General features: G+C 43.0%; 1 protein-coding gene across 2 annotated transcripts; it reads right to left on the bottom strand.

The window, feature by feature from the left end:
• Nucleotides 1-730: 730 nt before the first annotated feature.
• Nucleotides 731-13,463, bottom strand: slc7a2 (solute carrier family 7 member 2). Of its 2 annotated transcripts, none has more exons than XM_080502146.1 (12): nucleotides 13,254-13,463; nucleotides 11,664-12,041; nucleotides 11,426-11,581; nucleotides 9,855-10,020; nucleotides 9,636-9,772; nucleotides 9,332-9,554; nucleotides 8,008-8,144; nucleotides 6,032-6,134; nucleotides 5,329-5,510; nucleotides 5,077-5,243; nucleotides 4,875-4,983; nucleotides 731-3,141 (listed from the first exon to the last, which is right to left on the bottom strand). In XM_080502146.1, the coding sequence occupies exons 2-12, from the start codon at nucleotides 12,031-12,033 to the stop codon at nucleotides 2,969-2,971; spliced, it is 1,923 nt and encodes a 640-aa protein (XP_080358272.1). In that variant the 5' UTR covers nucleotides 12,034-12,041; nucleotides 13,254-13,463; the 3' UTR covers nucleotides 731-2,968. The 2 variants fall into 2 exon arrangements, with proteins under 2 accessions (XP_080358272.1, XP_080358271.1); XM_080502145.1 differs by lacking the exon at nucleotides 8,008-8,144 and adding an exon at nucleotides 8,400-8,539.
• Nucleotides 13,464-13,707: the final 244 nt, after the last annotated feature.

Here is a 13,707-nt window from a genome sequence, read left to right on the forward strand (position 1 = left end):
TGGAGTTACTACCAAAAAAAAATCTATTTTTGTATTGAAATATAAACACAATTTTCAAAGGGATGTTAGCATAGCTCAATTAATGGAAGATATTTAGAGAATATGTCTTCTGGGTGGCAAAATGAATGTATGACTACAGAAGATTGATTTTCCATGGTTGGGAAATCTGATGCACCATAGTATATGTATATACTCTTGGTGTGTGTGTGTGTGTGTGTGTGTGTGTGTGTGTGTGTGTGTGTGTGTGTGTGTGTGTGTGTGTGTGTGTGTGTGTGTGTGTGTGTGTGTGTGTGTGTGTGGGTGGGTGTGGGTGGGTGTGTGTGTGGCCACATGGTGGCAGCATTTACTTTTAAAAATGACTCCATGTTTTCGATAAGGGTGTCTTTAACAAAACCAGATTTATGGTGAAGTTGGAGAAACTCAACATAAAGCAGTATGAATGACCGTATATTTTAAATAGCTTCGCATATGTAGAAATCAATTCAGGCTTGATTTCAGGTTTGATTTTCTATTTTCTATCTAAACTATTTATAAGTGCTTTACTGAAAATGCTCGCCTTCTCAGATACTTTTTACATGGCTAATAGGTATTTAATATTCACGTTCTGGGCATTATCAGTGTTTTCATAGATGTTTATATTGGCAGCACTCGCTAGTCTTTTTATAGCCTCATTATTGTGCTTTTAAAAGCCCTTTATTGTCATTTTATAGAGACAAAGGACATTTATAGGCTCATTATAGGCTCTTTATTTTACAGGCACTTGACTGTCAAATTATAGGTATTACAGGCATTTTGTACAGCACAAACTTATTTAAAATGTTGTGTTATTTCAAAAACTGGTAAGGCTTTTAAAAAAAAAAATTTCATCCTTATCATTCTGAAAAATATTGGTGTTATAAGTGAATGTCGAGTTATAACAGTTTTTGTTTTATTAATTGTTTTTCCTCTGTTTTGTGTCGTTTGCTATTTTGTGAACTGAAAATGTTTGAAATTAAAAAAAAACTCAAACTGGAGAAGAAATGGTGTTTACAAATATAAAAAAATTTCTGGACAGTTAATTAATTACAAACTTTTCACAAAATTGGAACTGCCAGATATTCTTCCCTACAAGAAGAAAACAAGACCAGATTTCTCTTCAGCTCTATGGGCAGGCTGACAAAAAGTAATCACAAAATTATATTAAGGATCAAATTGAACTCTTACTCAACCTATTAACCACATCTTGAACCTGAATTACAGTTCTCCTCAATTGTGACTTCATCTAATCTAATAACACTGTTGTAATCTGTTCAATTCAATCCTAACTCAATTGTATAAAGGTATTTTCCCCCCTCATAGATCAGGTCAACTTCTCTTTAATAACAGGATATGTATCACATGCCTTTAAGGTTTCTGCTGTTAAACCTCTTCTTTAAAAAAAAACAAAAAAACACCCTTGACCCTGTTTTCTAAAAGTAGAATGGGGGGCAGCTCGTGAAGCTACTGTTGGTTTTAGACTATAGAAATACCTTCTTTATTGCACTGTGCATGTCCCCCTTCTTCACTCTACGTATATTATACGTCCGACATCCATCATTCCTGCACTCTGTGCTCTCTCTATTGTCTCTTCCCCTCTTTACCTTCCTGTAGGATCTGACAGTGGAACTAAAGTTCTTCATCTGAGCCTCTTGTCCTCATTAAATCTACACAGTGATTGGTTTCAATTTGGTTTTTACCCAACATCCTTTTTCAGGTTTCTTCCAGGTAAAAAACACTTCGCACATTTTTAACCTCTGACTCTGCTTGCTCATATTGGATTGTATTTTTTTTTTTGTAAAAGTGCAATTCGGTGTTGTAGTGTGCACTATGTAAATACAACTGATTTAAAAATGGACCTGAACTGACTCCCAGAACAAGAACTCGCTTGTGTATCAGTTTCAGATACAGTCGCTCGTCTGTAGGATCAGACCACAGGGTCACCTCAGAAAGCCTTGGTTACCCATGACCCTGTGGCTGGTTCACTGCTCTTCCTTTCTGGACCACGTCTGACCTCTTCTGACCTTTGGAACACCAAACAGGAGCGGCACTTTTGGAGACAATCGTCTCACGATTACACTTTCTTGTGAAACTCTTTGAAATCATTACGGTTTGTCAATTTTTATGCTCCTCACACTTTGAGGATACAATGTCCACTTGCTGTCTTAATGAATTCAAATCATTACCAAATGCCATTTAAAAAAAATGAATTAGTGTGTTCGAAGTACCTGTCAGTGGAGGGAATGTTATAGCCGATCCTTGTATGCAGTGGCGGACCTGGCTGGTTTTCCACCCTGGGCAGACGCCCACTTCGCCCACAGCAAAATCCCCCACTGCTTGTATGAAGCAATGATGCTAAATCAAATCCAGCATATAATATATACTTAAAGCGGTTGATAATCAGCACATCTTTAATCTAATGGCCTTGTTGGACATCAAACACAAAAACAGTTGTGGATCAAAATCTAGCACAGATCTGACAGACTTCTATACTTAAAAACCAGCCGACACAAAACCTTTAAAATGAAGAAATGAACAGACAAGATAAAAAAAAAAAAAAAAAAAGGCTCTCACAAGCTAAAGTCCATGAAGATGTAAAAGGCTTGCTGACAGCTTGTCGCTCCGTTGTTTAGAAAGAAGTGAACGCCACTCTCCAGTGTGTTACCTGTCCCTTCAGTCCCGCCTCCATGCTGTCCATAATGCACAATATTTGCAATGTGACCTACGGCGTGTGGTCCCATCACAGTGATGGAGCGGCGCGAGGCCGCCGATACAGAATACTGACGCTGCCTTTTAGGAGGCTGAACTGTGCTGGAGGGTGAGGCCCACCCTCCAACCCCACCCCACCCCACCCATGCTGAAGCTGTATGTACAGGTGCATCAATGCATAGCTGCTGCGTGCGTTCATGCATCCGTCGCCTCACAGAGTCTGTGAACGGTCAGGCGACACTCTCTAACACTGGCTGGTCTTCTCCGGGCGGATGAAACGCTGCTGCTCCTTGGCCTCCGCCCCGAAGCCGCCCTGCTTCTCCTGGGTGGCGCCGCCGGCGCAGCTTCGAGCCGCCTGGAGTTGGCGCTGGCGCTCCACACTGTGCCACATGCCGTAGCCGAAGTAGATCATGAAACCTGAGGGGGAACAAATGTTTGTGGGGGGGGGGGGGGGGGGGTGAATGTGAGAGGAAAGAAGACACGGCTCAGAACACAACAAAAAAAAAATACTTCACTGAGTGGCAAAGATTCAATAAAAGATCAAATAGTCCAATTCCGGATCAGTTGAGCTACAAATTACTCACATTACTGGAACCGAGTTGTATTTTGATTCAAAAACATGTATTTTTATTACATTTTTCACAATATTATTTTGATCTGCAACTTGCTTTAATGCAGAAAAGGTATTGATTATGTTTATTTAATAAAGCCATAGTTTAAAAGTTAGCTCATCCTCTGAGAAACATGGTTTGAATGTAGATATTTATGCAGATGTATCTTTTTTTATTGAATCAAATGTTTTCTGTTGACATCTGTCTTGCAATTAAATTTGTAACTAATGCTTTGAGTAATTTATGAAAACAACACCTTCCTCTTGACCCCGAGTATGTTTCTACGTCACTACTTTTATTTGTAACAAATTGTAGGCAACATAACAGTAGATTTAAATATTTTGCAATCGCTTAAAAAAAAAACCTGCAGCTCATTAGAGGAGCTTACTATAAGACTGCAAGCAGCTTGACTCTGTTCATTTGTCCGTCCGGTCATTATGTAGACCATCTTAATACAAAGTAGGGTCATTGGGTCTGGAGCCAAGCCCAGCTAACGCCAGGAAAAACCCGGAAATACACCTTGTATGGAAAAGCCACTCAATCTGAGGACTCACACAGAGAAATGCCATCGAGAGAACAAGGAAATGTCCCGGTGGCCTGATTATTTTTTTAACGCTGGTGTTGCACAAGACAGGATTACCTAAAAAGTCTCAGTTCTTCCATTCCTTGTAAAGAATTCACATCCTCTGGGCTCACTAAAATAATTTCCTGTTTTTTGATCAGTCATTCAGAATTTATATAAGCATGTCATCTTTTAAAATTCACCTTTTCCCCATGTGTTTTCAGTATATGCTATTCTATTACCAACCGTTATTCAATCAAAACTTTTGTATTTACAATATCTGTTACCTTACAAAAGTTTAAATCACGGGGGACAGGTTGAGTTATATAATATACAGTCGCTATATAATAAAGACAGAAAGCCAAAATTGTATACAAAGTGATATGGATCGATATGGATCAAGGCTTAGCAGCTTTCGATCCGTGGTGGACGATTTCTTTTTGTTTATTGTTTTTCTCCATCTTAGCAAAACTGCAGGAGACTGGAGACATTGATGGACAAAAGTGGCAGTGAAAATAGTAACGTGTTCAGATTGGATGAAAACTATACCTTCAATTCCTGGAGTTAAATTTGGTTCCAATCCGACGTTGCACATATTCACACGTCCATCTGATTTTAAATGTGTGATTTTCCTGGTGTGGACACTTGAAAGGTCTTACTGCCGTAAAGGGATCATTTCATGAGGGTGTTGGTTTATGCAATTTGTGGGATGAAAACGTTGTGAGTCATTTATCTGCAGGGTTTCGACTGCTGACCTGTCGACCACTTCCTGCCGTTATGAGAACACTCCCAAAATAGAAGTGGGAATTTCCCAAGTGGTAACTTTATGCCAGTTTTAGGAAGATACCAATATATCTTATATGGTTCCAAGAACTTAATACTTAATACGGAAGCAGAAACTTTTTTTTTTTTTTTTAAATACAAGACTTGAAATATGAAGTGTGACTTGTCATGTGTTTTTCTGGACCGACACTCACCGACAGCCATCCACACAGAGAAGCGTATCCAGGTGTCTCCACTCAGCTGGACCATCAGGTAAATATTCACAAAGATGCTCAAAATTGGCAGAAAAGGTAGAAGGGGGACCTGTTCAATCAAAAATGGATCAAAACCATCAGTTTCTCTGTGCTGGATCAGCAGTATTCAGAAAAACCGCTGATCTAACCGAGCTGCTCGCACCATGAAGGACACTTTCTTGCTGGTCTGCGGCTGTCTGCAGACCATGACGGTGCAGCCGCTGAAGACAAGGAGGCACACGGACAGCGATGCCAGGATCCACACCTCCAGGCTGACGATGGCGGCGATGTGGTATGTGGTGAGATAGCTGAACGCGCACACTGCCAGCACTGCAGGTTGAAAATACACAATGAACACAACCTGTAACACAATAAAGACCTGGAGTCGCGGGAAGTGTGTCGCTTTTCTGCCTACCCAGCACGCCGATGAACATGTTGACCACGCTGGACGAACTCTCTGAGGGTGCAATGGGAGGGTGGAGGATGGCCTGCAGGGTGGAGCCGCCACCTTTCAGCATGTTGAGATGACAGTCAGACTCTGTCAAGTCTGATTCGCCCTCTTCAGACTGCCGCCCCAGAGTTCCGTCTGGCTGATACCTGAGAAAACAGCCCAGCTCAACGACCAACATGCAGACGGCAGCAGGCCGCTCCACTATAGGTACGCTCACAATGTTTAATGGTTGTCTAACGTTTTACTATAAGGTAAACTGATAGCCGCCGCTGCTTATAAACACTATCGCCTCAGCCAAACCACTGGAACTATTAAAGAGTTTCTCTTCACACAAGTGAAGTCTGTTTCCATCTCTGACTGGGGGGAACCAACACTGTGCTTGTGTTCACTGAGGCGGTGGCGATGTGAAGTCTCCACAGTGCAAACAACGGCCGCATGCAGCCGCAGCACCAGCTCCAGTTTGAAAAGTGCAGAAACATAAGTAAACACCTTCATTTGCTCATGCGGCCACATAACATTTGCACAATGGGAGCATTCACGACTCTTACATCAGCGTTGTGATGCAATCTCAATCATGCTTGCAGACGTTTGGAAAAGCTGTAAGGGAAGGGAAGCACTTTTGCAATGTTTCACAAGTTTTCGGGAAAGCATTTATAAATGTACCCACCTGAGAATAAGTACACACACTGCAACCAGTGAGTAGGCCAGCAGAGTGCCAATGGACATCATGTCAACCAGGGCTTTGAGGTCAAACAGGAAAGCCATGATGGCTACGGTGAGCAAAAGGGGGGAAAAAACACATAATTAAGGCTTGCATCTTGTAACGATCATTCCTTACTCACAAAAAAAAACATGAGAGATTACAGAAGCAATCACAAAACACTCTTGCATGCGTAAGACAGCATGACAACAAGGCAGCGTTTTCGCAATTAAAAAGTCTGTTTTCTGCAGATGCCACATATCTGACAGATGCACACAATCACCAACAGATGCAAATTAAATGTCATGCAGACAATTTTTTTTCCACAACAACGCAAAAGGCCCGAGCCGTTCCCTCCTGCGCTGCCACCACAGCTGTAACCATCTCCACACCGGCTGCCATTTGATGTGCGACGCACTGCGGTGGCGCTTTTTGTTCTCCGCCGTCTCTCCCAGCGCCGCACTGTGGTGTGGAGCTGCTCTCAGCAGCATGGTTCAAACACAGAGCCGTGGTGAGTCCGCTGCTCCTCTCAACATTACATTAAAGCAGGAATAATAAAGAGTGCGCCCCCCCCCCCCTTCCCAATGTTGCGCAGGGCTCCCTCACAGGGGTTCACATCTGTCGGCCACTTCACCAGGTCATTCACCCCCACAAGCCCCGGCACCTGAGCGCGGCCAGCGTGACGCAACAATGTACAATACACCTTGAGCCCCCTGAGCAGGAGAGCTTAGCAAGTGGACATTCTTAACATTGTATGACATCTGTTCACAAAGACCCGACTGTTGTTTTGGTTTCTTTTCTTTTCCAAGTGCATTTTATCATTACAACGGATTCTGAGAAACAAGTTCTCGAGGCGGTAGGCCGCCGCTGTACAAGGAGTTGTGTGATTGTGCAGAACAGTTGCCTGCAGATTCAAATCATTCTAGTTCCAAATTATTGTCATTTCATTAATAGTTCATATTAAAAAAGGAAGTAAGGTCCAACTGCAGCCTGCAGATGTTTAATAGTAATGTTGATGGATACAGAAACAAGAAAATATATATAAATATGCAAATAACGAAATGTATTTCTTAAGTTGGGAGCGTCTGGAAGGTTTTTTTTTTAAGCAACTTCACTGGTAGATTAAAAAACCCAGTAATACACATCCACTGGTATGAGTTTTTGATTGTTTGTATTTATCACTGATATCTATGAGACTGATGACAGTCTGTAGCTACTTTGAAACGTGTGCTCAAACCTGTTTGTGATTCTGATTTATTCAGAGATTAGAAACAAATCTGTGTCGCTGTTTACCAGGGATGTCAAACATACAGCACAGAGGGTCCAATACATATAAGTCTTCTAAAAACAACACATTTTTTTAGCATACAAAAAAATTAAGGGACATGATATTTTAACATTTCTTTGTATTTTGCACCAAGAGGCACCTTTAGAAATGGTGTTATGTTGAAATTTTCCTTAATTTTCTTCATAAACGTAGAATTTTTTCCCATTTTGTGAAAAAACATTGATACAAATGTTAATTTTCTTGTAACTCTTTGCAGTTAAACAAAGGTTAAACATTCAGTGTGGTGGTTATTTATACACATTAATTTCACTCATCTAGCCAACTGAAATTAATTTGACACCCCCCACTGTACACTGTAATAAATGTGCCTCAAAGAAACATTAGCATGCTAGAATAACAAACACAAAAACCATGCCCATGTCCACCACACTCATCATCGTAAACTGAGGCTAATATGAATGTGATGCGATTATTTAGAAAAGACACTAACACCCAGACACATCAGACACTAAACTGGTTTCATCACAGGCATTTAGAATCACCAAGATTAGCATGCAGTCACCATCAGCACCACCTGATCACATTAAACACCCCCCAAAAAAACGAGTCCACGACACAAACCCCACCAAAGACAAGTCCTTGTCCGGGAGCTTACCCGCAGTGGTACCTGCCGCCATGGTGGCAGCCACAGGCGACTGGCGCTTACTCACTTTGGACATAAATTTGAACAGAATGCCATCTCGTGCCATGGCAAAGAGAATGCGCGGGAGAGGGAACATGGAGCCCAACAGGCTAGGGAGAAGAGGGTTGGTGGTTAAGTTCAGGGCATTCTGGGAAAGAGAACATGACACCTGCACAACTGTGAAAGAACCACGGGGTGAATATGGAGGCCGACGCTACACAAATCAAAGGAGAGAGAATAGACCCAATTCCAGCGGGGAAATAACCAGCTGATTCAGCTGCATCGGTTTGAATGTGTCTTTCACAGTTGATGGGTGGACAAAGATTAGCTTTGTAATGTCTATTCGACGCGCTCCCGGCTCTCACCTGCTACTACACCGGAGCTCATAGTGGCAATAAGTGGGGTCTTCGTCTTAGGATTGATTCGGGCTAAGGCTTTGAAAAGCACCCCATCCTCTGCCATAGCATAGATTACACGAGGCATAGGGAAAATGGAGCCCAGCAGACTGCATGAGACAGCGGAGACATGCAAGAACCAACACGTTAGTGAGGAGACCCCCAAACCCAGACACACAGACACACAATGACAAACCCACAGTCACCTCAACAAAGCTGCAGAGTGATTAAACTCAATATATGTCTTTCTTTCCTGCAGTTTGCTGCAGTACTCGGCTCTTCAAGAAAATCCCTTTCATGTTACTATTTCCTGTTAGATAGTGAGTTTCCAATAGGCTTTCTCGGGGCTTTGTGGAACTTTGCCTCATTATGTTTTCCAATTGTGCAAATATTCACTTAAGCGCAAAGCTGTTTCGCCACCAGCTGTGTTATATAACAGTTAGCAAGGGAAGTCATTTTGCAAAGTCACAGTGTAAATTATTGGAAGTGGGAATTTTTGCAAAATGTAATTTGATATGTTCATACAATGAAAAAGTCACGCACAAACTGAAAAGCTTCAGGAAAGAAAGACCGAATTAAGTCACTCCAATATATTGCTGTGAAACTTGCTGGAAATGTATATATAGCATACTTTGATAATTATTGATGCATCACAAAGGCATGCAGGGGTCTTCAAAAAGAGAGAGGTACTGCGCCCACCACACCACAATAAGCGACATGAATCAATCCAATAACGAGACAGAGACATGTGATCAAAGCCTTTTGACCACATCTCCTTCACCATTATCAATGAATTTCATTTACATCAACGATAACTTCAGGTATGGTCTACCCTAGTCGTAAAAGTACATGCCGGTATTCCTCGTGTCATGTGCTTCTCGATAAACAAATCTGGTGGTTACCTGGTTGAGAGTGCACACAGTGAACCTGCAGCGACTACATATTTGGCCGGGCCCCAGCCCACATATTCAAAGGCCATCGGCAGAGGACTCTTCTCGTCCAGCAGGTAGTACGGCATCATGAGGGTGAGTGCGGCCGACACACCAAAGTACGCCAGGAAGCACACGGTCAGCGACACCACAATGCCAATGGGAATGGCCCTCTGGGGATTCTTCACCTCCTCTCCTGAAACACACGTGTGCCAGTGTTCACATTATGGCTGAGGGAAGGGAACTCGTACTGAATGGAAACCAGCAAATAATTCACCTGTCGTCGCAATGCAGTCAAATCCAACAAATGCGTAGAAGCAGGTGGCGGCTCCGGCTAGAGTCCCACTGAAGCCGAAGGGCATGAAGCCTCCAACTCCATAGTCACTGGTCACGTTGGACGTTACCGACAGGTTCCTGGAAGACGTGCAGAACAAGAGACAGTCGATGGTCATAAGGCCAGTGCATTGCTTCTATGGTGTCATCTGGTATGGACTACCTCTTAACTATGGTGACGTTAATAAGGGATTCCTCGGTAATGTTCCAGTTGTGTGTGTCTCCTTTGACGAAGCCGGAGATGATCACAAACAAAAGCACAAGCACGTTGACTGAAGTGAAGACTTTGTTGACCCAGGCTGACTCCTTCACACCGAAAGACAGGAGCCCTGCGAGTACAAGAAATACAGGCAGAGTCAATGACAGGGCAAACAGAGCGTGAGACTCACCACTACACTAACATATATTCACAGTACATATATAGATAATCCATCAATGTCTATTTGTACATATCATTACCATCTCCAGGTTTTAAAATCAACTGTGTTTATTTGTTTTGATTTGTTTGTCTGTTAACAAGACCTCTCAAAAAGCTAATGAGCTGATCTACCTAAAAAAGAAATTGGCACACAGGTGCATTTTGATCAAAGGAAGAACCCAGTGCATTTTGATAATGATCCAGGTCGAAAATATTTGTTCCAAATTTTCATTTCACTAGATATTGTTACATGCTTCGCCTGTCACTTGAGGTGATAAGTGCATTGTGGGGAATGTGATTGGGTTTTTTTTAAATAAATTTAAGCATCTCTGGCAAGATTGAGAAGGTGACATTTCTCCTCTCCAACACTGAGTCCACTGTTAACATTAGCTGTCTTTGTTCTTGTACTATTTCCCTCAACTTCTGTTTATTGTGAGTGTGTCATTAATCCTGAACAAACTAGATCCTGATCTTTGTTACCGTAGCGGTGATGAATTAGGGGCCTGAAAGAAACACGATCTTCTATTTGCAAGACTTGTTTGCTACTGTCTGCATGTTGGTGGATTATCTGAGCTGATGGTTTTGGTCATCATCAGTCCAAACATCTGCTGATTGGGTGACTCAATCTGATCTGGAAACAGCTAACATTGATGCAGTAACATGCAAAAATGCTGATGGCTGGTAGACACGCCCCCGAATTGTTTCTTCTCAGAGAAGACTGACCTTTCTTAAACGTGCTTCAGATGAGTTTGAATTACATAACCCAGGCTTAAGCCATCCCAAAAAAAAAAAAAAAAAAAATACAGCCCAACACTGCTCAATTGTCTCACTGGCTTAATGTAATCACCCCCTTGCCAGGCCACAATATAAAACACATGATAAAATTTTCAGTTCGCCCGGCAGTCATGAAATTGGAATGTAACAACAACATGTCCAGCTTGAATCCCTACACGCTCATGAATTTAATCACAGGAAATGAATTCAGGAATACGCTCCAAGTCACTGAAGACACTCGCCGGCTTCGGTGGAGCGTCTCCACAGTGTTATTGGGTTTCCCCGAGTTGTGTTTGTGTTGTGTGACCGGGAAAATAAGCAGGGTTCTTACAGGTGAGCGAGGATGTTTTTCAGTAGGACGGAGGCACCACTGATCACCACTGATCACCACTGCTCACGCAATGGTCTGCTAAGTTGTTAGTAACAAGACGATACCAACTGTGGCTCGTAAATAGACTTGCATTTTCTAATATGTGTTCAAACATTGCAGCTTCCGTATCGAATTCAATTGCAGGGTTTTCAGTTCCTATTTGTTCCCTCACCAGAGAGCAGCAGAATCAGGCACACAGCGAAGAAGTCGGGGTATTGTGCCAAACCAGGCGCATTCATGCCAAAGTATGTTTTACAGAACGTCTCTATGTGTCCTCCGATCATTTCATCGAACGTGCCACTCCATGCTCTTGCAACTGAGGAGGTGCCTGAGAAAACAAGAAAGACAATGTTAAAACACACTTTTATTGTCACGGCTAAATCTTTTTTCCAGGATTGGGCCCAACCTACCAATCACATAAGACAGGATTAGGTTCCATCCAGTGATGAAGGCCCAGATCTCCCCTACAGTCACATAGCTGTACAGGTAGGCAGAGCCAGTTTTCGGGACCCGAGCCCCGAACTCGGCGTAACACAGGCCGGCCATAACTGAGGCCAGCGCCGCGATGAGGAAGGAGATGACGATGCTGGGGCCGGAGTCTCCCTTCGCCACCTCTCCAGCCAGGACGTACACCCCAGCTCCCAGGGTGCTGCCCACTCCCAGGGCGATGAGGTCAACGGTTCCCAGGCAGCGGCAGAGTTTGGAGTCCTCCAGGTTGCTCAGGTCAACCACTTTCCTGCGCACGAGGGAGCGGCCAAATGACAGAACCTGCTTCAGCATGTTGACACCTGTTGACAGAAGGAAAGACAGAAGAAAAGGGAAAGAAAATACCAGTGAGCTTCCATGCTTGGGGGTATGTATGTGTGCTCATGGTGGTGGTGTCCACGTGCGGCCTTTAAACACTGTTAAAACAGTTCGTAGTTTTTCCACGTGCCAAAGAAATGCTCCTTACTCTTGTTTATCTCAACATCAATGTTTGCTTTCTATAGCATTCAAACAAAGGTGCCAGAAAGATTTTTTTTTTAAAAACAACCAAAGTTCAGGTCTGCGGGTGCAGGTTGATTTAGCTCCACCTGCTTTGCTTTTCAAGGTCAGGTCACTTGTTCTCCTGAAAAATGCTGAAAAAACTCAGTTGCATAACTCAAGATGAAACAAGGGTGGAGTTGAAGACTGTTGAAAGCGATGTTGAACCTTTACATTGATATGCGTGTCAGGAATGGTGCCAAGTGCTGAAGCCTGATGAAGTTCATACAGTGAGGATCCTGCTAAATGCTATTGTTTGGAGTCACGGTGCAGACCCAAGTCCTCAAAGAGCTGCATTCATAATGAGACCATGAATGCACCGATATGACACAATAAGGACATTCCAGTAGCTCTCGGCACTAATTATATGTAAAGGACAGGAGAGAGAAAAAAAACCCCGCAAGGTCTTCTTTGTTTCTATTGTCTTCTAAATAAAAAAATGTCAGTTTTCATTTATGGGATGGAAACAACGCTGCCAAAAATAGCTGCACGGGTACAATATGATGAATGGGGTTGAAATATTTCAGTTCCCTTGTGAATAGTTTGTCATTTTCTTTGAATTTAAAGATCTATCTTTGAAGCTAAACTTTGATCATCTTGATCATAAATTAACAGTGACGACCGTCCAAATGTGCATTGACCTCCTCTGCTGTGTGAATTCCGAGCCCGAGACAAATGAGTCTGGGGTGTGACGGCTCATTAGCATCACAATGTGGGTTGTAGTACAGCGTCTCTCTGAATGCAGTTGATTAAAGCGTATTATAGCAATGATGTGGTAATTTCACATTTCAATGTAAAACTTAAAAAGTAAAAAAATCTATATTATTGCTGAGATAGTATCATGTCGATTACGCTGTGCAACAGGTGGCACAAATTCCATGCTGAGCCTGTTGAATTCAGCAGGATAACAGTTTTGTGGCACTTATAAATTCATGCATGCAAAGTGTCATGACACAACAGATGTGTTGGAGACATACCTTTGAGAGACACTGTATGGGGAACGATCAGTCCAAAGTCAGATGCAGGAAAGGGAAGTCTCTTAGGAGTCTTGGTGCTTCTCTTCCAGCTTGCTCCTGTGGATCAGCTGCACATGAAGTGCAGGTCTCCTTATCCAATGGTCTGCAGCTTCAAAACTCACCAGTGTGCCGAGAACTAATTCACTCTGCTGGCACGTAAACTGGACAGAGTAGAAATGTTACTCCTCCCTCTCTGTCCCCCGTGTTTCTTCATAGGACCTGCCCTCGCCTTGCCCCTGCAATCAGTCTCCAGTCCTGCCACAGCCAGGGGAGTGACGTCCCCAGAGTAGGGGAGGCTAAAGGGGAGGAGGGGACCCAAGGGAACTGGGATTTAGGGGAAGGGGAGGAGGAGGACATTTTACCTCCACATTTCTGTTTCAGAGGAGGAAAACTTTGTGGGAGCAACACCTCAGTG

The sequence above is a fragment of the Blennius ocellaris genome, assembly GCF_963422515.1.
Source record: "Blennius ocellaris genome assembly, chromosome: 9".
Lineage (NCBI taxonomy): Eukaryota > Metazoa > Chordata > Actinopteri > Blenniiformes > Blenniidae > Blennius > Blennius ocellaris.

Excerpts from the sequence above, each read along its gene's own strand:
- slc7a2 (XM_080502145.1), bottom strand. The coding sequence starts at position 12,033 with ATGCTGAAGCAGGTTCTGTCATTTGGCCGCTCCCTCGTGCGCAGGAAA. Across the intron at positions 11,582-11,663 it reads AATCCTGTCTTATGTGATTG|GCACCTCCTCAGTTGCAAGA; the intron begins GTAGGTTGGGCC and ends TTGTTTTCTCAG. Across the intron at positions 5,244-5,328 it reads CATGTTCATCGGCGTGCTGG|TGCTGGCAGTGTGCGCGTTC; the intron begins GTAGGCAGAAAA and ends TTCAACCTGCAG.